The following is a 26858-nucleotide window of genomic DNA, read 5'->3' on the forward strand; positions in this document are numbered from 1 at the left end:
TTTGTTTTTCAACTGCACATTCAAACAAATATATACATAATATAATTTATGTATTATGACAATAATAATAATAATATTAGGTGACTTTTATATATTAATGTTATACATATATTTAACTTTTGAACATGTTTATTGTGTCTAAATTCACTGCTCCACAACTGGAATCTGAATTTAAAGCAATATAATGTAATGTAATCTAATCTGGTTAAAAAGTTTGATATATTATAAAAAACAATAATAATACTTAAAAAAATCAGGACATCCAACAATGACCAGTAGAGGTCACCTTTTTTAAAGAAGTGCGAATATAGAGAATAGATATTATAGATACTATATAAACTGCAATGTTGTTTCCAGATAAACGAATATCAGCATTAATGTTCAATGTTTGTTACATTTGTTAGATTTATTTGTTATTACTATTATTAATATTAGTTGCATGTTTTCAGTGATCAACAGTGCAGAAATGATGCTGATTTTTTTGTATTTTATGTTAAAAAAAAGGTTTATTTTCATAATTCAACATCAATATTGTAATAATAAAACGTTGTCTTCGTTTTAAAGCAGCGTTTCAAACTATCGTGAGCCAAAATCACAATATCGCAAATTTTATGGCCATATCTGTAACACCTGCTATCATTTTGAATCGATAAATTAATTAAAACTTAATTTTATGCCTGTTGTTTAAAACATAAACACATTTGTTAGGGAACCCAAACAAAAATCTCGTCTTCGGGAACCACTGTTTTAAAAGATCAACAAAAAACAATGATTTACAACATGTAAATGTAACAAATAATATTGAATTTTCCTCAGATATTTTAGCTGAAAGAAGACAAAGTGAACCTGTGATGAGGGAGTAACATCCAAAAATGTTTATGTCTTTGTTTGTTTTTGAATTTAGTTTTAAATTAAAAGAATCTGTCATGCATATTTAATGTGACTCACACTGAGCGTGTGTTGTTATTATCTTCAGGCCTACGTCCGTGTGCTGGACATGAACGAACACCGGCCCGTCTTCCTGAAGTCACTGTACGAGGTGAGAGTCTTTACTTTTGAATTTGAATAGAGTGCAGCTCACAGGTGAGTTATTGCCCACAGGGCTGTTATTGACAGGTAACGACATGTACAGGTGTGTGAAGCAGGTGTGAAACGTCCTCAGGAACGTCACTTCTACAGCACAGATCTTTCTCAAGAATTTCAACAACAAAAGCCACAAAAACTACTTTTTATCAAAGGTTTTTGTCTTCATTCAAATCAGAAAAATAACACAAACAGTAAATTTGATTAATAATCCTGAGAGCATGAGAGCAACATCATGTTTGGATTAATGAGCTTCTTTTCAGTTTGAATTATTTTATTTTGTTCACTTTTTGAGAGATGAGACTTCTCTGTGTTTGGAAACTATTGTTTATTCTTATTTTGGAGGAATTTGAGCAATGTAAACAGGAAGTGTAATTATGACGATAAACATCACAGATTCAAAAATAAAATTTAAAAAGAGTGTTCACGTCAAGAACAAGCTAACTGCTAAACTAAGTTTTCTTTAAGTATCCTGAATCATTTTACTACTATTATATATTGTATGACATAGGCTATAGTAAACTGTGTTATACAATACTATAATATGCTATGCTATGCTATTTCACACTACAGCATGCTTTGCTAACCTACACTATGTTATGCTAAAATACACCATTCTAGCCAGTAGTAAACTATAGCATAGCTGTGCAATGCTAGGCTGTAGCCTACTATACTGTCCTACACTATACTATGTTATGCTACGGCCGACTTTACTTTGCTATACTATACAATACTATGCTTACACTACAGCATGCTTTGCTAAACTACACTTTGCTAAAATACACCATTCTATCCAATAGTAACCTATACTATACTATACTATGCTATGCTATATACCATACATTGCTATGCTATTTTACACTACTGTATTCTGCACTACAATAAGCTGTACTATACTATCAAATGCTATGCTATGCTATATAGCCTACTATATTGTGTTACACTACACTATTCTATACTATAGTAAAGTATGCTATGCTATCCCATGCTACAATGCTGTGTTATAGCTAACTACTTACGCAATGCAATATTATGCTGAGTTTTTTATTTGACACTATGCTTTGCTAAAATACTAAATTACCATAATACCCTGCTATGCTATGCTATGCTACACTGTGCTATAGTATTAGGATATTATAGTGTAAATAATTGTGTAGTGCAGTAAAGGATGGTACTGTACAGTATAAGACTGTAAATAGATGTAAAATACAGTACTTTATAATATAGTCATGTGCTACAATCATTATATAATGATATCAGTGTTACAGGGTCGTATTAATGAATCTGGTTCATGTGACTTCACTGGTTTCTGTTGTGTTGTGTTTTAATGTATTAACACTTTACATTTAAATGTATTCAGCCATTGAGACAGAGATTAAAAACCCTTATTATCTTATCTTTGTCCCACAGAGCTCGACTTAATCACAGTAATCAATGCTGCGTTTGTCCTCAAAAAGAAGTTTTCTGCTTTTATTGCGACCACAGTTATCAGTGAAAACTGTCTTCAAACATTGTCCAATAATTGAGTTTCTTCTCCATTTCTCAAACCCTGCCGTTACCCATATCCGCTTTTATGTTGTTATTATTAAAACTAAAATAAATCCTGTGTGTTTTTAAGGTGAGGGTCCCAGAGGACACTTCCCCGTGGAAGGACATCCTGCAGATCAGCGCTCAGGACGCAGACGCCAACAGTAAGCTGGTTTACTCCGTCCACAGCAGCCTCCACCCGGACAGCACCAAGTTCTTCCACCTGGACCCAAAGAGCGGCGTCCTGGTGATGACGGAGGAGCTCGACTACGAGACCATCTCCGTCCACACGCTCATTGTCATGGTAACGACACAGCTGCCTCGTTAGGATTCAGTCTTTTCATGGGCAACGTCCAAAAATGCACAAGTCAAAAGTGGATTTTTGTCGTTTCTGTTGTTAAATCTGCCACGTCCTCTATGTCAACAGCAGATTCAGGAGTTCGTCTGGATGATTGAGTTCATTTCAGAGATCTTTGTATTAAAAAATATGTAAATCTTAACATGTATCAGCATCATTTTTTTTACAGTGCTCACTGCACTGCAAAAAAAGTTAGACATTTTTACTTGCAAAATTAGCAAATTTTTGGGCAAAAACTAACATTTACCAGAAACGAGGATTATTTAATGTTCTTGAAAATCAATTTTTGCAGTGTAACTGTAATATCTTATGAAGACAAAGTTGTAGATTATTTTTTTAGTCCAGAATTTGCTTGCCAGGATTATTTTTTTTCTCTTTTGGCAAAAAGAAAAACAATTCTCTTAAAAAAAAATTTGAAATTTAGTTTGTTTTCTGTTGCATGTCACTTCATGTACATCACAAATTATGTTTTTGTGCATGCAAAAGTCACTGCAGGTAAACATCCCCTGTTTTTTATTTTTTTATTTTTTTATTTTTACATTTTTTAAAACGGTAATTCTTACTAAACCAACCCTGTCAGGATTTTACCTCCACAAACTCAGTTGTTTTTCCCGCTCCTCCTTCCTCAGGTTCGTGACCAGGAAATCCCAGTGAAGAGGAACTTTGTGAAGGTGGTCATTCACGTGGAAGACTGCAACGACCACTCGCCGGCGTTCCTCAGCCCGCGATACGAGGCCACCATCTCTAATCTGGCTCCCACAGGCTCGGAGGTCATCAGGGTCAAGGCGCTGGACAAGGACATGGGCAGCAACGCCGACATCAGCTACTCCCTGCACTCCGGTATACGCTCTGCACACTCTTATGACCTCACTGTGTTTTTCACACGGAGCAGAAAACACCTCTGAAAACCAGCAGGAGTGTTGGATTTATCCAAGGGAATGTTACCACACACACACACCACACACCTCAACTCCAACCTGTGATTATTTGTTGATCAAACCTTGACATGATGATGTTCCCAAATGTCTTATTTTATCCATAAACCAAAATATATATGTTTTAATTTATTTTAATTTTTATTTTCATGGAGCAAAGAAACATTGAATATATTCAAATTTGAGAAGGGAGAGCGTGTCTTAATTATAAAAAAAAACACTCAACCGATGAAATATTTGATCAAAATAGTTGACAATTCATTTAGTTATCAATTAATCAGTTCCTAGATCAGTGTATAAATGTCTAAAATACTCAAAATTAATCTCAGAGCAGTAAAATTCACAGATGGTGTAAACGTTGATGAAGTCTGTGACCTGATAATCTTTTATTTCTTGCTTTTATGGAATAAGTCGATGTTAATCTCATTTTGCAAACATGTAGCTGTGTAAGTAAACAAGTAAAACGTTATTTAATTCATTATAACATGAATAAATGATCATTTTCCATATTTAAAAACCTGAAATCCTTCTTTTTGTGTGAGAAATGATGAATAACTCACTGACCGTGGCTAAATCTGTGCGAGTTGTGGCTAATGATTGGATAAAAAAAGTACACTGGAAAAAATTTTATTAAGGCCTGAGACTAAGAATTCCATGTCAATGAGGGAAACACTCGAGAACAGGGGCTTTAACTACATGCTATATCTTTAAAGAATTTCTCTTATTTTTGTTCATCAAAATAGCAAAAAGTCAAATCCAATCCAACTTTAATTGTAAAGCACCGTAAAACGACCACAGTGGAACAGAGTGCTGTAAAGAATAATAATAAATAAAAGATATAAAAGCTCACACGAGGAAATAAAATACAGCTAAACACTTCAAACATGGGTAAAAGTAACAGCCACACAATAAACCACACTAAAAGCTAATAAAATAAATAAAAAACTAAAATAAAATATAGTAACTTCAGTATTTAAAAACAGGCAGATCGGTGAACAGCCCGTAAAACATTATTTTCTCTCCTGCAGGAAACATCGACCACGTCTTCGCCATCGAACCACAGCTCGGCTCCATCACTGTCTCCAAACCTCTGGATCTTCATCCTCAGGACCAGTTCCACCTGACGGTGAAGGCCACGGATCAGGGCTTCCCTCAGCGCAGCGACCTCTGCTCCGTCCACGTCCACATCCGCGTCTCCGACCAAACCCCTCCCACCTTCCCCGTGGATGAATACCTAACAGAGATCAGCGAGCTGAGCGCACTGGGAACGCCGGTCGTCACCGCCTTGGCTTCCAGCCCGGCTGCCGTGCATTATGGGATAGAGAGTGGGAATCCAAACGGGACATTTCACATTAACCCTTACACCGGGTTGATCTCCACCCAGAAACACCTCAACTTTGAGAACTGTGCTTTCTACAAGCTCAGAATCACGGCTTCCACCACAGCCGGAGCCTCGTCCAAGACTTTTGTTCAGATCTACGTGATCGACGAGAACGATAACGCACCCGTTTTCCAGCGGACCCAGTATTTTGGCCAAATAAGTGAATCTGCTACCATAAACACCATGGTGGTGGGAGAGAGAAACACGCCGCTAGTCATCCAGGCTTCAGACGAAGACAGAGGGACAAACTCTCTGCTGACATACCAGATCCTCGAACCAGATGCTCTCAACGTTTTCAAGATAGACTCAAGTATGGGCACCATCTCTTTAATTTCACCAGTTGACTTTGAAGCGAAGGCCGAGTATCACTTCACCGTGCAGGTGAAGGACTCGGGGGAGCCATCACTGTTTGCAGCAGAGCCTGCCAAGGTCACGGTCAGCGTCCTGGACCTGAACGACTGTCTGCCACGATTCACCGCCGCAGTGTATGAGCCATCCATCATTTTCCCCGCTGTCAGGGACTCAGAGGTTGTGCGCGTTACGGCCCATGACGCAGACTCGGCCGTCTCATACAGCATCACTGAAGGGAATCTGCACAGCGCCTTTTCACTTCACCCTGATACTGGAGTCATCACCGTGAGCAATGTGTCTGAGTTCCAGCCATTTTATCAGCTCATTGTCAAAGCCTCGGACGGACTTTACAAAGACTCAGCTACCGTCACGATAAACGTAACAAACCTAACCATTAGCGATCTGGGATTTAAGCAGAGTACTTATTCCGCGAGCGTCACAGAAAACCTGAAGAAAGTCAAAACTTTGGTGGCACTAAAAACCACAGGTTGCTTTTTAAACGAGCCTCTTTTGTATTCTGTAGTAAACCCGATGGGAAGGTTTGCAGTTTCTCAGTCATCGGGCGTTCTTGAAACAACGGGTGTCCCCTTTGACAGAGAGGAACAAGACGTGTATGATGTCGTGGTGAAGGTACAAGACATGAGGACACCACCGAGGACGGCTACGACTCAGGTCAAGGTTTTTATAGACGACGTCAACGATAATCCGCCACAGTTTCTTAACTTGCCGTTTTCGATGATGATCTCTGAAGACTCTGAACCGGGAGATGTTTTGTATCAAGTCACGGCCATCGACAAAGATTTGGGTGAGAATGGGTCCATCATGTACTCACTTGAGGAAGACTACAACCTCTTCAGAATAGATCCAGATGTGGGCGACGTGTTGCTGCGGAAGCCTCTGGACTTTGAAGCCCTGAACAAGTACGTGTTGACAATCTCGGCTCTGGACGAGGGCGAGCCCACGCACAGCACGGTGTCGCAGCTCACTATTCAAGTAAGGAATCGGACCAACCCAGTTTTCCAGACTCTTCTTTATCCACTGAAAGTCCCAGAGGACGTCCCTCCCTTCACCACCATCTTACACGTCCAGGCCAGAAATCCAGAAGGCTATCGGCTCATCTACAACCTCGAGGAGGAAAACGCTTCCAAACACTTCCACGTTGATTTTAAAACTGGAGTTCTGACCGTCACCACGCCCCTTGACTACGAGAGTCAGACCATGCATGTGTTGACAGTTCGAGCCACTGACTCTGTGACTGGAACTTTCTCCGAGGCCTCAATAGAGATAGAAGTGGAGGATGTGAATGACAATGCACCGGTTTTCTCAAAGCAACTCTACACGACAAACACTGCCGAGGGGCTTCCTGTTGGTACGTCAGTGATACAAGTGTCTGCGTCTGACAGAGATTCAGGCAGAAATAAAGACTTGACCTATAAGATGGTGAAGACGGAGGGGAACGAGACCGATTTCTTCGACGTGGACCCTCTCAGCGGGACAGTTTTCACAAAACAAATGCTGGATCATGAAAACACAAAGCACTTCAATCTGAAAATCAAAGCCACGGACAACGGCACCGTGCCTCTCAGCAGTGAAACCAGCGTCTTTGTGAATGTCACGGACATCAATGACAACCCACCGGATTTCGTCACCTCGCAGTACGAGGCCGCACTTGACGAAATGGCAAAGTGCGGCCACATCGTCATCAAAATCCAAGCTGCAGATCCCGACACGGGCGACCAGAATAACCTCAGATACAAGATCCTCTCTGGAAACGAAGGTCGTTACTTCAACATCAACGAATCCTCGGGAATCATCTCCTTTTCTAATGTGTGTAAAAGGAATCTGGATCCTTACTACAACCTGACAGTGGCGGTGTCTGATGGAGTGTTCCAGAAAACAGCACCGGTCAATATTGACATGATTAACAGCAACAGACACAGTCCCTACTTCAAACAGAGCCTCTATGAGGCAGAGCTGGCAGAAAATGCCGATGCAGGGACCCGCGTGATCCGATTAGCTGCCATTGACCCGGACGATGGGCCATATGGCAGCGTCGACTACACCATTATCAACAAACTCGCTGATGAGAAGTTTGCTATCAATGCTGACGGACAGATCGTTACAACGCAGCCTCTGGACAGAGAAAACCCATCCCAGAGAGTCATCGCTATTAAAGTGATGGCAAAAGATGGCGGCGGAAAAGTGGCGTTTTGCACGGTAAAGGTTATTCTGACCGATGAGAACGACAACGTACCTCAGTTCAAAGCCTCAGAATATCAGGTCTCAATTCAGTCGAGCGTAAATAAAGGCTCTCCTGTCATCCAAATCATGGCTTATGACGCCGATGACGGCAAAAATGCAGACGTCACCTACACCGTCGACGAAGCCGAGCAGGTGACCGAAGACGTCATCGAGATCAACCCTTTCACCGGGGTCGTGAGTGTCAAAGAGAGTCTGATCGGCAAGGAGAACAAGATCTTCAACTTCAAAGTCAAAGCTCGCGACGGCAGCATCCCGTTCTACAACTCCACAGTCCCCGTTCAAGTCAAAGTAGTTCCTCCTGAGGTTCCTCTCCCCAAGTTTGTAGAGCCTCTCTACACCTTCTCAGCTGCCGAGGACAGCCCCATAGGAACCGAGGTGGGCTCCGTGAGAGCCGACTCCAACATGCCCGTCATTTACAGCCTGGTGAACGGCAACACGATCGAAAGCAACCGGGACAAAGTTTTCAGCCTGGACAAGGACAGTGGAACCCTGCTGTTGCAGAAGAACATCGACCACGAGAGGACAAAGTGGTACCAGATAGATGTCATTGCCCAGGGGAACCACAACGGCACTGATGTGGCGTCACTGGTGTCCATCAGCATCCAGGTCCAGGATGTGAATGATAACCAGCCGGTGTTTGATGCCAGTCCGTACAGGGCCTTCCTGGCTGAGAACATGCCCGCGGGAACCACTGTAATCCAGGTGAGACCACAGTAGTTCCATCATGAATAGTTCATCTCATTCTATAAACATGACTCCATTTAAAGGCACCAACACACCAGGCTCTTGAAATTTACCGATGTTACAACCATTTAAACAACTAATTGATGAAATGTTTAGTTTTAATGAAGCTAAAATGCTATCTCGAGGGCCCTCCCCAAGCGGGTTTCACACCAATTCACAACTCATGTCAAGCCACCAAAAGTTCCAAAAACCTGGGGACTCACTGAAGTAGCCTTTTGGATGGGAGGCTAAGCTTCTTCAAGAACCTATGAGAAGTCAAGTTGCCTTTGTTTTTCAAATTTTTCAAAGAAGGTATCTTGTTTATTGTTAACTTGGACACTTGTGACACAGGACTAGGCTAAGTGCTAATGCTAGGACAAACACTAGTGTATATATTGACAATGCACATTTCTTTTGACCCACAGGTGACCGCCAACGATCCAGACACGGACAAAAACGGCCTTGTGACCTACAGCTTGGAGTCGCTGCCCCACGACGCCACCGAGGACATCACCGAGGTGTTTGCCATCGACGGCGACAGCGGATGGATCACAACGGCGCGGGAGACCGACTGCGAGGCCGCCAGAGTCTACAGGTTCAACGTGGTCGCCACTGATCACGGCGGCAACATCAAGCTGTCGTCGAGCGTCCTGGTGGAGGTGACGGTGATGGACGAGAATGACAACCCCCCCAAGTTCTCCGACGACGTGTACCACGCCTCAGTGGTGGAGAACAGCAGCCCGGGGGAAGTCATCGTCTCCATGACGACCACGGACGCCGATGTGTCGCTGGAGAACCGGCTGGTGACGTGTTACATCACAGGTGTGTTTTATATGACAGTGTGTTTGTGAGTATGTGGGTGTTATTTTATTTGACAGGACCAGTAGTCCTCATGGAGACCAAAACCTAGTCCTAATGAGGCAGAACCTCAAGTTTGGGACTAAGATTTGAATTTTACATTACATTCCAAAGAGTTTGTGTGCTGTTCTGTTAATGGTGTTTGAATGTGGCACTGACTTTACCTCACTAACAAAATGGTTAAAATTGGTTTTAGCCATTTAACAAAAGACCCACCTAATAAAATCTATATCTTCTTAAGTCTACAACATCTTAAAAACATGTCTGACACTTTATTTCGCTGTTAGACAAACTTCTCCATCTGGAAATTGAAGTTTGTAAGAAAGCTCTCTCCCTCTCACCAAACTCCATAGAGAAAATCTACCTTTTTAGCTCACAGGGACACATGAGCTACTGTTGCACTGCTGCCTTGTTTGTTGAGTTTGTGTTATCAAGGAAAATCCAAATGAATAATATCAAAGTCAAAGGTCACAAAATAACACTTTTGAACTTGCTGATGGAGGCAGCAGTGGATCAACAACTTCTGTATGCTGTGGTATAAAATCACTGATTTTCTCTATGGGATTTGGTGTGGGAGAGGGATGTTTTCAAAGCGACTCAAACTTTAGTTTCCAGAGTTGGAAATGCTGCCTGGCATAGAGAAAAGGCAGGGAACACATTCATTATATATCACAGACTTGAGCAGGCATGGATTTTTATGTGGTGATGCTTTTGTTAAATGGCTAAAACCCGGCGTGTGAAAGTAACGAAACTTCTTAGCCGCACATTAATCACATGGACGACAAGACAACGAGGCACAAACACACAGTTTGATGCCCTGAGGCTAACAACAAAAACAAAGCCTTGAATTAATACAAATCTCTTGTTTTTCTCCTGACAGTCAAACCTGGACAGATCTGAAGAGACTCACTGTCACACTGTTGTTTTCAGAGAGAGTAACGGGGGGAACTGTTTTTTGCTCTGAAAAATATTTATTATGTGTGTTTGACTGAAGCCCGCAGCAGTTCGTCAAAGAGAGGACACAAAATATTAGATATTAAAGTCGCCCACCTCCACAATCATTCATGTGATGCTGTGCAATCAGTCTGTCTGCAACAACAAAATTCAAAATTCATAACAGTGACATTCAGGAGGTTTTTACTTTGCACATCAACAACGTGAGCTTTTCAAAATAAATTTTAATGCAAAACATTTCACTTATGCTTTGAATCAGGTTTAAAATAAATATTTATGGGGGTTTTAATTAATATAAATAAATATTAATTTTATTCTGATTTCATCAACAAATCAAATGTAACTTATGGTTATTTTTATTATTGAGTAAATTTGTGATTATTTTCTTGATTCATTTGGACCATAAATGCCAGAAAATGGTGGTAAATGTCAGAAATCTGTAGCAAAGAAACTAACATATTTATATTTTTCTGAAGTTGAAATCACAGAATTTATCACAATTTATATACAAAACACTCAGATCCAGTTCATAATAATCAAAATTGTTAGCAATTCATTCAGTCATAGATCAATAACTAATTTTTTGCAGTTGTAGTGATTATAGGCAATTTAAAAAAAACATGGCACTACATGTAAACACTTCTGAAGAGGAATATTTACATCCTCACAAAGTTATAGTGGATTATTTTAAATAAATATATAATAGTTTCATTTCAATTGGATCATTTAAAAGTGTGAAAATGCACCAGTTTTCTGATTTTACTCACAGTTTTTCATGAATATCCGAAAGAATCCGGTGGATCTTAAACCTTTTTTGGTGTGTAAATATTTTACCTGTCATCGTCGTCCACCACGGTGTGATATAGGAGCTCCTCCCCTCCTCGCTGCGCTTCAGGCTATTTGTGGACTGTAGCGTTTTAATTAATGTTTATTTTGTCGCTGTTAGAAACCCAACATCCGACGTTCATCAGTCACTCGACCTGCACAACAACTTCTGACAAATGCAATAAATTTAAACATCTTAGCTTTTGTGAGGCTGAAGACGCAGGAAAGAGACGTTTATACAAACTCAACCTGAGCCACATGACACCTGTCAAACAAGATGGCTGACACGTGCTGGAGGTGGAACCCAATTTCCTTCAGTTAATTGATTTCCCACAAAAGAGCGGTGTAACTTGGCGTAACTGTCCACGGAAACATACGAAGTACAAATGTTAATACTTAGTTTTAAGGGGTTTAAACCTCTTTATGAACAGATTGTAGTTATCGCTCAGTGATCGCTCTCTGGTCAGAGGAAATAAAAGTTAGAGGTTTGTTGTGAAAGTTTGTGAGAGAGAGGAAATGAAAAATTTAAATATAAAGTGGGCAGGTGATTCAGCGCGACAGTTACAACAGAAACAAAACAATCATTCCAACAGAAGTTCCTGATGAATTATTCATCAGCAACAAAAACACCATCGATACTTTTGGGTTTAAAATGAAAGAGAAAAACTGTGAAGTTTAAAAATAATATGCTGCGAGTGAGGACGTAAAAGCAGACAAGAGGGAAATGTGAATGTGATTTATGGAAACTTTAATACTGTGTTAGGTTGTATTTATTATACAGCCGTCACCTCCTCATCTATTTACCTTTCTTTCTTTTTTTAACGTGAGAAACAAACTCGGAAAACAGCAGTTCATCACATTCATTCATTCACCTGAGATTCACCACATTCATAAATAGGCTGGTTGGATGGATGGATGGTAGACATATAGGTTGGTTGGATGGAAGATAAGTAGGTAGACATGTAGGTTGGTTGGTTGGTAGGTGGATAAGTTGGTTGGTTGGATGATAGATGCGTATGTTGGTTGGTTTGGTTGGATGGAAGATATATAGGTAGATAAATTGGTTGGTTGGATGGAAGATATATAGGTAGATAAGTAGGTTGGTTGGTAAATAAGTTGGATGGATTGGTTGGTTTGATGGAAGATAAGCTGGTAGGTTGATTGGTTGGTTGGCTGATTGGATGGTAGATAAGTAATTAGATAGGTAGAATGGTTGTTTGGTTGGATGGTAGATAAGCAGGAAGGTAGGTAGGTAGGTAGGTAGGTAGGGTTGGAATAAACAATGTCTTAAAAAAGCAACTTTAAGTGCCTTTTTTATCGTCTTCCCGCAGACGGAGACCCATTGGGCCAGTTCGCCATCATCCAGCAGGACGAAGGCGAGTGGGGTTTGATCGTGAAGGAACGTTTGGACCGAGAGACTAAAGACAGATACACGCTCAGAGTCACGGCCACTGACGGGAAGTTTGAGGCTCCGGTCATTGTGGACGTCCACGTGCTGGACATTAATGACAACAGTCCAGTGTGTGAGCAGGTGAGCGAGACAAATTTATCCTCATTATCCATTTTAATCCACTGTTGGGTCACTGTCATTTAAGGCTTTTTTCCTCTTCTTCTTTGGTGTTTTTACAACAATTTGCATGCATTCTGATTAAAAAAAATACAAATCTGAGGTAAAGCATATCTTTGTTATTAATTTAAGTGTTTACACAATGCACTGTATATTGATACGTCATTACATTAGTATATTATATTGAACATTCTACCGTGACAATGATTGCAGTTGCTGAGCCTTATTTTAAGTTTATTTTATTTGGGGGAAAAAGGGGTAAAGAAAAATCTAAAAAATTTAATTTTTAACCTAGTTTCCCTTAAGTGTCTTGATTAAGGACATTTAAACCACAGTTAATAGTTAATTTCTTTGAAACTCACCGTTTCTTTGAAGAACTGCCTCAGATTTACCTCTCACAGCTTCTCTCATCGCTGTTTAACAGCTTCAAAACATCACTCTCTCATTACTGTTGACTGTAAACTCTCTATTTCGCTGCCGGCAGCTGTAATAAATCACTCCGGTAGCTTCTCAGAGGAAAGTAATATGCTAAAAAAGAGGGCCTGATTGTCATGACTGTTATTACCCCATTGTTCCAGTTGGTGTACACCGAGGCTGTGATGGAGAACTCGCCCTCCAGCAAGTTCGTGCTGAAGGTCTCGGCCTCGGATCCGGACGTGGGAGCCAACGGCCAGATCTCCTTCACCCTGCACGGACCTGACGCCGACAAGTTCCATCTCGACCAGAGATCAGGTAAAGATGGAGTCTGTTTGGGGTCCAAACGCGACGGGCGCTGCCTTCAAGTGCTTGAGTCGGAGATAGCGTCGGCACTCTGTGGCACTCAGACGCAGCGCGCTGACATTCATCACACTTAATTTCTGTCGTGACATGTTTGCCTCGTGTCTTTAGTGCCGGCTGATTGCCTGATTCCACCGGTCAAAAATCCACTAATGCCCGCTGACGTCAGGCTTTTGTCTGCTGCATGAATGGAAACACTCAGCCTAAATCACTGAAGTAGACACAGGTTCTTAGTGATGGAAACACAACAATTAACTGCTTCACCCACCTCATTTTGGCAGTCCAGACAATGACGCTGCACTTCTTCCAGGCTAGCAGAGATTTAAGAGTGACGTGAAAAACTGATCCCGCTCTCCTCATCTTTGCTTAGGTGAGCTGTTCACGCTTGCTGTGTTGGACCGCGAGAAGGAGGTCGAGTACAACCTGGTGGCCAAGGCGACGGACGGCGGGGGCCGGTCCTGTCAGGCGGACATCCTGCTGATGATCCAGGACATGAACGACAACCCGCCCCGCTTCTCCTCCAGCCACTACGAGGTCACCGTGTTCGACAACACGACCGTACGAACTCCTGTCGCCGTCATTTACGCCAAGGATCCCGACACAGGTAAGAGGATTATTTTATAAAGTAATGCTGCGTTCTGTTTGTAGTTGAAACTCGGAATTTCCATCTTGGAAACTACCTCACTGTTATCTAGGGGTGTGACAGTACGTACATGAACTTCCTGTTCATGTGAAATTGGCTGTGCTACGTCAAAAACACAAAAACTCATTTGAAATGTGAATATGCAGAGAAACTTGACATTTAACCAGTCTTTAGTAAACATTTGGATCCTTCTCCTCTGTTATGGCTTCCCTTTTATATTTAAAACCTCAGTAAATGGTTTGTCACGGTTTGCTAGCCTGTTTGCACCAGTTTACTAACTAACCCTGTGTTTTCTTTACAACTATCAATGCTGTTTACTGTCTATTTACAACTTTATGATGCGGCACAATTAGTAAACTACATTCTTGGTGAGTTAGCTACGTACTAACAAGCTAGCAAAATGCGAGCACTCGAGTGCCACCGTACAAATGCTGCTGCTTTAACCACTAATAGCTGTTTGTTGCATTTATTTCATCAGTAAATCAGTCCTACACGTCTTGCTGTTTAATTTTTATCCGTGGACATGGTCTCCTCTGGTTTTGCTAACAACTTTTACGTTTTTTTGCATTTCTTTCCGTACTAAAAATTTACCAAAATGTGATTTTTGCCTACTATTACACCCCTGCTGTTATCGGTTTATGTGCTAACTCAGTGTCTGACTCGAGCTACAATGTTTTCAGTGCGCACGGTTTGCTAGCTTGTTTTCTAACTAACCTTGTGAAGTCTTTACTACTAACAATGTTGTTAGCAATGTATTTGTGACAAAAGCTGCACTTTTACCATTGCATAATATAAATATTATAATATATTATAAATTGCATTTATATCACAGTTAATCAGTCGTACACGTGTTACTGTTTCATTTTTATCCGTGGACAAAATATCACGTAGAGGTTGTTAGGATACGTTTGCAGCTTTGGTTTTTACAGCTTCTTCTCTGGAACCTGGTGAATTTGGATGTTAATGTCGCTCCCAGCTATGATTTCCACATTCGGATATAAATGCAAAGAAAGGCAGCATAATTCCAGGTTGAGGTTCAGTGAAAGTGCGAGTCACTCAAAACAATGAAAGACGAATTTGTAGTTTCTCTCAGGTCGGAACATGAACGTCCTGGTTTTACAGATTCTGTTTACACGTTTAAAGCCTCATCCCGTCCATAATGGAAGTCTCATTCCTGACAGGTTTTGTTTCTGAATCCCCCGATGACACATTTCCTCTGTTTCATTTCCAGCTGTGTTGTGTTGACTCGCTGCTTTAGAGATTTGACCTCTGAACCCTGACATCAGCACACACTTTCTCTGCTAGTTAGGATCGCTTAAGCCGTCGGAATGGTGACGTTAAGTGTTTGTTTTAAGTGTTAACATGTTTATTTACGCCGACGTTGTGCCCATTATTCTTTTTTCCGAGAACGACTGAGAACCAAGGATTTTATGAAGCTAGTGGCAATGTTAACACAGTAATAACTATTTATGGAGGACTAAATAGGCATTAATTAACTATAATTAAACATTTATTAACCATTGTTAACCATTAATGCTCTTTAACAACCACACCAAAGAAACACAATTGTTCCACAATTGTTTTGCACCTTATTCTTTTACGATAACGGTCACAAGGAGCATTAATAAATCTGGTAATAATGGTTAATAAATGCGTAATTGTTAATTAATGCTTATTCTGTATTCGCACACGTTTAGATAAGGGATGCACGTTTTTACCAGTTCAATTCCACTTTAACTAGCATTAATTACTGGTTAGTTAAAACATTAATTCATTGTTAGTAATGTTGATTAATATACTCTTATTGTAAAGACTGTTGAGACTATTTATCAGTTTAATTAGGGTAATGATGTTAATAAATGCTTCATTATAGTTAAGTTAAATGATTATTTAGTTAAATAAATGCATTTACAGTTACTTAAAATGTCATTTTAACTGTCACTTAAACAGTTTTTACTGACATTAACTGTGAATAATTAATGATTTAATACATTTATAATCTGGATAACATTAATTAATGGTAAGCTAAACATGTATGAATTGTTATTCTTTTTTACTTAATGCAAATTGGAAATGACACTATTGGAAATGAACCAAAATAAGTTAATATCATCATGAATTGAAGGAGCAGTAATAATAAGAGCTACTGTTTCAATCAGTTTTTTCAGCTCGGGGCATGTGGGTTTGTTTGCATGTGCAGACATGTTGAAATCAGCACTTTATTTATGCTCAAATGTAAAATTAAGACATAGGTTTCAAATCCTCGACTCACATAAACAAACCCATCGTACAGAATTAAATCTATTGTTTCTGTCTTTCTTCATCATTATTCTTCCGCCCGGTTCTCCTCTGTTTCTCTCCCCCGTGACTTCATTTGCTTTATTTTATTTTCCTCTCTCGTGTGATTTACATAAGTCCCACGTCTGTTCTGAATCTGTTAGAAAAACAAATTGATCACAGTTTCTTTTTTAAAAGCTTTGAACAAATGTCGAACCAATTTGAACCTTTCGCGTCTCTGTCGACTTTAATGTGGAGACACAGAATGTTTTATTCATTCGTTGCCGTGGATTCCTCTCTGTAGGTGATGGAACAAAGAAATTAGATAAAGAGAAATTAAAAAAATGCACTTTATTCATTTATTACATGACGGTGTTTGATGTCACACACACATCGGGACATTTATTGAAAAGTTGCAGTTCACAATTAGAGAGATTTAATTAATATGCACAAAGTCTGACAGGTATACACACACACACACAAACACACACACAGAACAGGTCAGCCACTCCCTCAGATGTGCAGCAGCTTGTCTTCTTTCTCTGCACCAGCTACTTTCTCACAGAAACCAGTGACTAACACAGGCAAACAACGAAACATGACAAATGTTTTTCTTTTATTTTTGCCAAAGAAATGTTAACTTTGATATGTATTACCTTTGACACACTGGGAGAGAAGCTTGAAAAAAAACACAGAAACACAACCTAAGAGTGTCACTTGACGTCAACAGAAGTCAAAAGACTTTTAATTCAGATTGTACAGTATTAAGCCTCATGTCTAATCCTTTAATTGTCAGTTTTCCATACACACTTACACAATATTTTGGATTGCAAATTATTTTTCACTTTTTAAAAAGAACTACACTCCTACTACTTTATTGCAAAAAAGTGCCATATGTACTTAACATACCTTCAAATGACGGGAAGATTAAAAAAATCTGTTTATAATAGGTTTCAGTGGGTACAGTTTTGTACCTAAGGTGACAAATGTAACTTTAAGAGCAGCAGCTTGTCTTCTTTCTCTGCACCAGCTACTTTCTTACAGAAACCAGTGACTAACATCGGCACAAATGATGCATGACAACTGATTTTTAGGTTTTTTTGCCAAAAAAGAAGAGAGAAAAGGGAAAACACAGGAACACAACCCAAGTAAACAGAAGTTAAATTAACCCTCATGCACACCTTAAGTACAAAAAAGTACCTTAATACCTCAGTAATACGACATTTAAATCCTTTAATTGTCAGTTTTCCATACACAGTTACACAATATTTTGCATTGCAAATCTTTTTATAATAGGTTTCAATGGGTACATTTTTGTACCTAAGGTGATAAATGTAACCTTAGGTTGTTTCTTGAAGTAAAAAGAGGTCAAAATGCTGTTAATTCAGATTAGGATTAGGATTAAAAACATCAGTTTATGTAGATTTCAAAATGTACATTTTTTGCACCTAAGGTGAAGAATGTAACTTTTTGTATTGAGTCACCACAAACTACCAGTAAATGTTAAAAGTTTACTCACTTTACCGTTAAATAAAATCAAAGATTTCCTCACAAATGACTCAGCATGAATGTTATATTTCTGTTTTTGCTGCTGATCAATATCAGGGGTTTGATTCTGTATTTGTTCCTCTGCAGGAATAAACTCTGAGGTGAAGTACTTCCTTCTGTCCGGTGACGGCGGTTTCTTTTCCCTGGATGAGTTTTCCGGCGTCCTGCGGCTGGAGCGACCTCTGACCCCCGACGCCCCACCCACCTTTGAGCTGAAGGTGAAAGCCACCGACCGTGGCTTGCCGCGCCACCTTTACTCAGTCGCCACTGTGACGGTGGACGTGGTCTCGCTGGACGACTACCAGCCCATCTTCCAGAGCTCCGAGTACACCGCCCAGCTCCCAGAATCCTTAGCAGTCGGGTCTGAGGTGCTGAGTGTCTCTGCGCTCAGCTCGGATGGCAGTGGCCCCAATCCCGTCGTGTACCAGATTGTCTCCGGCAACGAGGACGGACGTTTTCTGTTGGACCCACGAACAGGTCAGGAAAGGTTTTCGTCCATATTTAATACGTCTGCCCAATCTGAGAGATTAACTGAAATTATTCATGTTTTGATTCATGATGTACTGAACCTAAACATCACTAAAACAAAAAAAAGAAATTGTAGAAGGAGATGTCGAGCAAGGAAGTACTGAGGAATGATGGTGCTTTCCATTTACATCAGAGGTTAGAACCTCCAAATTTTCCTAATGTTCCAGGTGAGAAATTGGGAAAAAAAACACCATTTAATCTGTTTACACAATAGTTAGCATTAAAATACACATTTTACAATATACAATATAATATTGTGCAAACACGTCTGCTTTATCTGAGAGACTAATTTAGTTTATCAGGCTGTACTGAACCTAAACACATCACAAAAATGATCGTGAAGTCTGGACAATGTCCGAAGAATCTGGACATTCCCCAGACGGAGTTTGCTTTTCTTATTTTATGAGTGGGGTTTCTTGAGGTTATAAAATTGGCTAAAAAGTGGAATAGTTGGGTTTGGTACAGCACAGCATGGTACATATTTCTTGCATTTCCATAAGGAATAAAAAACAAAACAAAAGACACTCGTCATCGATCAGTGTCCAGGGCTGCGTTTGGTTCCACGATCCACAGGAGTGGAGTTTGTAAGGTTTAGGCGGACGAGACTCGACAAGTTTGGAGAAACGATGTGAGATTTATTGTAAAGATCATTAAGATTCTTCCTACGTGTTCTGTCAGGAGATGTGTGTTTGTTTCATGGAGTACGAGTCCAAAAACTCTTAAGCTGGGATTAATCGTACACAGTTGTGTGATTGCATGAGCGGACAGGCTGAACAGCGTCTCTTTTCTTCTGGGGTAAATACCTCAGACTGTGTTCACACGCTGGTCCTGTAAAAAGTCAGGAATTAATCAGTCTCCTAAAGGGGTTGAAGTTTTTTTTTTTTGAAATGTTAAAGTCAGGACACAAGGAGGATTGATAGTTTGGATTTTTCTGCTGTGTAGTGGATGAGAAGAGCCGACTCCAGGGCTCTACAGGGTTTACAACTGATTTACTGTAAAACAAATGCTACATAAGTGCGAATAACAATGAAAGTAGCAGCGTTTGTATGAGTGGGGACAAAAAAATACAAATTCACATGATCTACATCATCTTAAGTTTACACTATCATAATAGTATGTCCACCACTTCAATTTATGTGAAATAGCAGTTTTTTCAATTTCAGTTTGTAGACCAGCAGCTCCTGTGTCCCCCTGAGCTAAAATCACTGATTTTCTCTATGGGATTTGGTGTGGGAGAGTGAGCAGTTTACAAAGCTATAAAAACTTCTTGTTTCCTGTTAGTAAAGTTTGTCTAACAGTGAGATAAAGACACACGTTTTTATGAATGAGTGAAACAGCAGGTGTGTCCTCTGGACACGGGTGCTTTGTTTACTAATCTGGATTTTGTTCCATGTTTGTTTACTCATCAGACGACCCATTAGTTGCGCTCCGTGATTCTGTTATTCCTCTTCTTCTAGTGGAGATAATTAAATATATTCATGTCAGAGCTGGAGCAGATTCCTCTCATGGTTTTCTTTTTCCAGCACCTGAACATAAAATAACTCTTTAATTCACTGTTTTTTATTGAGGGTTTGGTTTCAAACATTTACGTATTACGATTTGATTAGATTAGCTTTTCTTAAATCTGTGTTTTAAACATTTAAAATGCATGTAAATCTGACCGATATTGTACTAAAGTGGGATTAACGCACCCCAGATAATCCGATTGAGATTCTGCTTGTTTACTTTCAACTGGACCCACATTTGTCTCGTCGCTCTGCTGCACGTGATCTGCAGTGTCACTCGCCTGACCTTTGACCCGGAAATGAAAGAAGAAGCGAGTAGAAAGAAAACCAGGTTGAAATAGTAACTCAAACTCACCTTGAATAGTAAAATAAAATAATAATAAAAGAGGCAAGGGCAGGAGGATTAAAATGAACAAAAAACTGTTTATATAGATTTCAATGGGTACATTTTTGCACCTAAGGTGAAGACTGTAACTTTTTCTGGTGTTGACAAGAATTTATCGTATTTTGAGGTACCCTTTTATTCCCCGCCCTGATATGAACAATATCTCCCTCTCTCTCTCCCATTTTTTTATTGGGACAAAGGAATAAAAGTCCTAACTGGTACTTAACTGGTCAATTGTAGCTCAACTTAACCTGAACTATCACTGCAAAAGATTGAATCCATCCAAGTGGAAACATGTTGTTGTTGTTGAGTCTCATGGAACCAAAACTATGAAGTTATATGTGACGTAAGATTTAACTGCTGCAACAAAGCAAATCACTCAAACTCAATAAAGAAGAATACATGAGGAAGAAACTTTAAAATAATCAAATTAAACAACTGAATAAACGACACAGCAATTCACTTTAATCTGACTGCCTTCATCTCTTTGATCTCGCAAATAAAAAATTAATAAACTCTTTGTGTGTGTATGTGTGTGTGTGTGTGTGAGAGAGAGAGAGAGAGATAGGGAGGTGCAAATAATTTACTTGTTGAAACGTGGATTGTTTTTGTTGGATTCAATTTAGATTTCTCTTTTTTCCCCCCCTGTTAATGAAGTGAAGTAGAAGAGTCTGGCTCTGAGCCCAGAAAAACAGTATGTGTGTGTGTGTGTGTGTGTGTCTCACACACACTCTGCTGGTAGTGATGAGTAGCAGTCGACTGATGCACTGTAGCTGTGTGCGGTTAAATAAATGGACTTTAACTCTCTAACCCTAAAACCAGGTCTTAACCCTCAGAAACAGCCCTTTAAAGTTTTGAGGACTAGCTATAATGTCCTCACAAAGACACACATACAAGAACACACATGTATGACTAACCCTAAGCCTAAAACCAGGTCTTAAACCTCCAAAAAGGCCTTTAAAGTTGTGAGAATCAGACAAAATGTCCTAATTTTCCCAAAAATGTCCTCAACACTTATAGTTTATAGGTTTTTTTTGGTCCTCACAAAGACATGCATACAAGAACACACACATTTTGTCTAACCTTATTCTTTAATCCAAACCTTAAACCAGGTCTTAACCCCCAAAGAAGTTGTGAGGACCAGAGAAAATGTCCTAATTTTCCCAAAAATGTCCTCACCACCTATATTTTAGAGTTTTTGAGGCTATTTTGGGGGGTGTGTGTGTGTGTGTGTGTGTGTGTGTGTGTGTGTGCGCTGCACTGCTCGTGGATTTTATTCATAGAATCTTGCTCATGCCATAAGAACATTCATTTTCAACACAATATTACACGTCACTGCATAATAGACATCCTGCTTTCTAGTTTACGATGTTCACATCAGGTTCCTCGCAGAGACGAGGAGGACGAGGACGATAATTGCACTGAATGAATGAAAAAGCGCAGCAGCAGGGAGGAGACAAATGCCAGGAATCCACTCTGAATATGGAATCAGGTCATTGTGAGTCACTGTTGTGGACCGGAAATTCATTCACCTCAAATCAGAACACGTTATTTTCTTTTAAATTGTTTTTTAATGGACGTTATTTAGTCTGAAAAGGCATTCATGAAGGATTAGCTCCTTCACGTTAGCAGAAATGCCACATCATTAACCCTGGTCTAGAAGCAACGCAGTGTCTCCAAGATTATTTTGACGCTACATCAACTTATGACAGGGTGGATGTCACGTCTGTCCAAGCCTGAGCACTGGAACTGTGGAACTCCTGACCTACCGCACCATTTTACTCTGGTACTCCAAGGGAAGGGTGCCAAAGAATGGAACTCCGTTTGCTCCGTTCACACGGCTAAAGAAACCATGAGCGGTCAAAGCTGATCCTGTTTCATCGACCAGCTGTTCTTTTTCACATGTTATATGTCCATGTTTCTCTGCAGGCCTCTTGAGCCTCAACGCACCGCTGGATTTTGAGGTTTCGCGGGCGTACTACCTGTCCGTGGAGGGAAGTCGCGGAAAGTCGTCCCTGACTGACATCACCATGGTGATCGTCAACGTGACGGACGTGAACGACAACGCGCCGGTGTTCACACGAGGCGTCTACACCACTGAGATAACGGAGGACCTGACGCCTGGGAGCCTGGTGATGAAGGTAGAGAACTTCTGACTGAAAGACGGATCTTCTGAATTGTCCGGTACCTTTTGTGTTTGCAGAGAATTGCATATGCGTTCCAGTCACATTCATACGTTCATTCATACTAAAATGGGGGGGGGGTCAGTCTGACGAAACGTCACTGGATTATATTGGATTTATTGTCTTACCAGGAACATGCAAAGTCCACGCAGTCACAAAAGTTTGGTCTTTGTGATCAGAAACGTTGTAACATTATTTGTTTTCCAAGTCCTATCTAAATCTAAAATCAGGCTCTGTCAAGCAAAACTATCAGACCTCCCTGAGGGAGCTTTTTTGTAGAAGTTTTTTGATGAATATTATTCACTTCTGAAACTTTTTTTTGGACGCTTCGTTTTTTGGGTCAACTTGCTTTACTAGCTATTGCATACCGTTTGTCTTGACAAACGAATCACTTCCTGTGTGCGGCGCTGGAGTGTCACCGGGCTACACAAGGTCTAGTAACCACTACACTGAGGAACACAAAGATTATTAAACAAATTTAGCTTCAACAGTGGCTTAATGAGCACAATCTGTACTCTGTTAGTTAAAGAACACTCAAAGATGTTGCAAGAACTGCCTCGAGACCTAAGCTCACTTAAGTAAAAAGTAATAATAATAAAGTGAACCATTTACCAAATGCCAAGAAAAACACAAGACACAATTACTTCAATGTAAGGCCCCTTTCGCCTCGGGGCCTAAAAGTCCCTTGCAGCACCCCTGCACTCACTATGGATGAGTGAGTGAGTGACTCATGTACAGTGTTCTTTAGGTAAACACATTATTACCGCATGAATACATTTTCTGCTCCTGGATTTGAAGTGCGCCGACGTAATTTGACTCTTGTGACAATCACTGTTTGGGTCACAGAGTCACGTAAGTATTATACAAACTCAACGTCATGCAGTTATTGTTTCTGGGTCGGGAACAAAACATTCGGGAACAAAGCATTTATACATTTTTATAAACAAAGTGTACTTGTAATGTTTTGTTGTGCGTACACAGGATGAATACAGGGTAACAGTCACACATCACAGACTCAGAAGAAAATCTTTGAAAATTGAAATTAAATGGTATTTTCAAGGTTCAAAGTTTCAATATATCGATTATTAATTGATTACTACATTCATCTTCAACTATTTTGATGATCAATTAAGTGGTTTTAGTGTTTTTTTTGATAATTAAAGCCAGTTTCTGTGATTTTTTTCAGTTTCTTTGCTCCATATAACAAAGAAATCAATATAATAAGTATTATTTTGGTTTGTGGACAAAAACAACACGTCATTTTTTCAACCAAACAACTAATCAATGAATTGAGAAAATAATCAACAGTTTAATCAGTTATGTAAATAATCAAACAACATGGATCCGAATGTGCAAGTCAAAAGTGTAACATAGTTAATATTTGTTGGACATGTGAACACACACAGCAGAGACGGTGCATATTAATAAATATAAGAAATAACAAAGTTAGCGTATTGAACCTGAGACAGATCGTATAAAGAGTTACTTAATGAAAGTTACAGCATATTCACAGAAAATGAGGCCATTTGAGATGAGCTGACATCAATGACAAAGAAAATCAGACACACACACGCACACACACACACACGCAGGGTTATCTGACAACATGTCAGTCCCACAGAGGAGATAAGACAGAAAATCACAGCTGACGGTCGGATGATGAGTCCGTAATCACATGGTTTAACGTTTGACATTTTTCCTTTTCCTGTTTCTGTTTCCCAACATTAACTTCACCGTGACCTAATTTCCCAGTCTGAAATGTTTTAACTGTTTTCTCATAATGGTCAGAGAGACGGTCGTCGTCATCCTCCTCCTCATCATCATCATCAGCCGCAGCAGCAGAGAAAATTACAGGATTTATTGTTGATGATGATAAGAACGACAGGATTGTTTTATAATTCAAAATGTCATTAAAATTATTATTATTTTTTACAGATAAAGATTAATGTGATGTTATTTATTCAAAAGAAAGAAAAAAGTTTGAATTTATTTTATGTTATGAGAAAACAAAGAGCGTATATAATAAAATGTGCACATAAAAATGATAAAAACAAAAAGCTAACTAAAGCTAAGATTGTCAGGTTCAAAACAAAGCTAATGTCTCACTTGAGTCTGAGAAAAGCAGGTTAAAACAAAGCTTTAAAAGAGCTAGCATAGTTTTCTAGATAAAGTCTAAACAACGACTAGCTAACCTAGTTTAAGTCTAGATTAAGGTTAAGCACATATTGTCAGGTTAAAAACAAAGCTGAAACAAACTAGCATAACTTGCCTGGTAAAATGAACGTTAACCAAACGTGCTCAGCCAAACTAGCTAAACTAGCTTAAACAAGCTAATAGCCTTACACGTGCTTGTGTCAAAACACGGGCTAAAACAGGTTTGTATTTGCTCTTAGAAAACTTAAGCTAATATAAGTAATCATCTTTACTTTTACTTAAAAAAGTAAAAGTAAAGATGATTAAAGCATAAAGGTTAGCATTTATGTAAATTACTCTGAAAGTAACAGACTACTTGTGATGTCTGATTTTGTTGATTTATCATTTTCTTATTTTGCAATCATCTCTGCTGAATTCTATCCTTTTGTTTTTGACCCTTTTGTCTGGAATGTAAATAAAATATTATTATTCCCTCTCTCCGTTTGCTCCAGGTAACAGCCACCGATCAGGACGGCCCGATCAATAACCTGCTGCGTTACTCCATCGTGAGCGGAGACGCTCAGCAGCAGTTCACCATTCACCCTCGCAGCGGAGAAATCACTGTCCGCACTGCAGTGGACAGAGAGGAGGTCAGTGTGTGTCAAGTTGTAAAGGAGATAAATCCAAAATTATATAAACATGGGACATTTGCCAATGAGAGAAGCCAATTTTGATTGACTAAAATTCTTAAAACTAACTTCTTAGTATAATAAAGTGCCTTAAAACTAGAAAACAGACCAAAAGTAGCGCAAAACTGGCTAAAATGTAAGGTTTATATCGTTTATATAGATTTTTCTTGAAAATAAATTTTTGCAGTGTAGACAGAAAAAGCAGAAGCAGTGAATACAGGAACCAAAAAAGTATAAAATAAAATGCAAATACTGAATTGTATTTGAATCTCCTCTGCAGGTCCCTCATTACTCTCTGACGGTGCAGGCGGCGGACGAAGGGAATCCTCCTCTGTCGTCGGCGATCCTCATCACCATCACTGTCGCCGACGTCAACGATAACCCGCCGGTTTTCTCCCGAGTCAACCACAGTCTGCTGCTGCAGGTAACGTCGACCTGAACCTCACCGCCATTTTAATTATCCACTCACACATCACGTAAAAAGGGAACTGACATTTTGACCCAAAAAAAAACATACTTTTTCATGACCAATCAGAAGCCGGTGTTTGCTATTAGCTGTAAATAACAAGTGTTAGTGTGTAAGTGTGACCGCTTCCTGTTACTGCTCATGTATTTCAACAGTTGCGGAATGAAAAGTAAAACTAAAAATTAACATTTTTATTTTACAACAATCTGTTTTTATTGCCAAACCTTTATGGTAACATTTGACACAGAATATAATAGAAAAATGCTGGCGTCACTGGCTCTTATTTTGAAAGCCAGGTTGAAAGGAAGTGATGCTGTGTTGTGTACAAAGAAACCGGTCGGTTACACTAATAGAACGAATAATAAGTTGATTTATTTAATAAGAATAACAACTAGAAAAACATAGCATGTCGTTGTTTTATTTCAAATCCATTGTGCTTTTAATTCACCTCAAATCAACAAAAAACTTTGGTTTTTGGTCAATTTTTTTACATAATGCAGTGAAACATTTATTCATTAATGTTAACATTCTTTTCATTAATGTTAACATGCCAATTATTTATTTTTCAAAGTAAAATACAAGACAATATTCATGTTTTGTTAAGAAGAAAAACCTCCAGGATGATAAAATGTATGATTCTTAAAACCCGTCATTTTTCCGCTCACGGCTGCTGAATTTTGAAGAAAAATGAATGATTGATTTGACCCGTGTGAGGACATGAGTGCTGATGAATGAGGCCGCTTCTGTTCTTTTTCAGCGCACTGTTGTGGTGCGTTTACAAACCAACCACGTTCACAGCCCCGAGCTGTTGGCACTGCACTGCGCTGCCCTGCGGTGGAAGAAAAATGCTCACCTCACACAAATTACTCAACTCAAACAACATGTCAACAAGTGATATGT

At 39.6% G+C, this 26858-nt stretch overlaps 1 protein-coding gene across 2 annotated transcripts in view; it reads left to right on the forward strand.

The window, feature by feature from the left end:
• fat2 (FAT atypical cadherin 2) overlaps positions 1-26858 on the forward strand; it is a 97736-nt gene that overhangs the window by 37580 nt on the left and 33298 nt on the right. For both annotated transcript variants that reach the window (XM_058648940.1, XM_058648941.1), the window contains exons 8-19: positions 977-1039; positions 2702-2914; positions 3598-3808; positions 4932-8599; positions 9046-9442; positions 12589-12788; positions 13403-13556; positions 13972-14205; positions 18157-18546; positions 22417-22628; positions 25316-25453; positions 25773-25916. In XM_058648940.1, the coding sequence (XP_058504923.1) occupies positions 977-1039; positions 2702-2914; positions 3598-3808; positions 4932-8599; positions 9046-9442; positions 12589-12788; positions 13403-13556; positions 13972-14205; positions 18157-18546; positions 22417-22628; positions 25316-25453; positions 25773-25916 (6024 nt within the window). The remainder of the gene's footprint in view (positions 1-976; positions 1040-2701; positions 2915-3597; positions 3809-4931; positions 8600-9045; positions 9443-12588; positions 12789-13402; positions 13557-13971; positions 14206-18156; positions 18547-22416; positions 22629-25315; positions 25454-25772; positions 25917-26858) is intronic.

Source organism: Solea solea, chromosome 14 (assembly GCF_958295425.1).
Source record: "Solea solea chromosome 14, fSolSol10.1, whole genome shotgun sequence".
Classification (NCBI taxonomy): Eukaryota; Metazoa; Chordata; class Actinopteri; order Pleuronectiformes; family Soleidae; genus Solea; species Solea solea.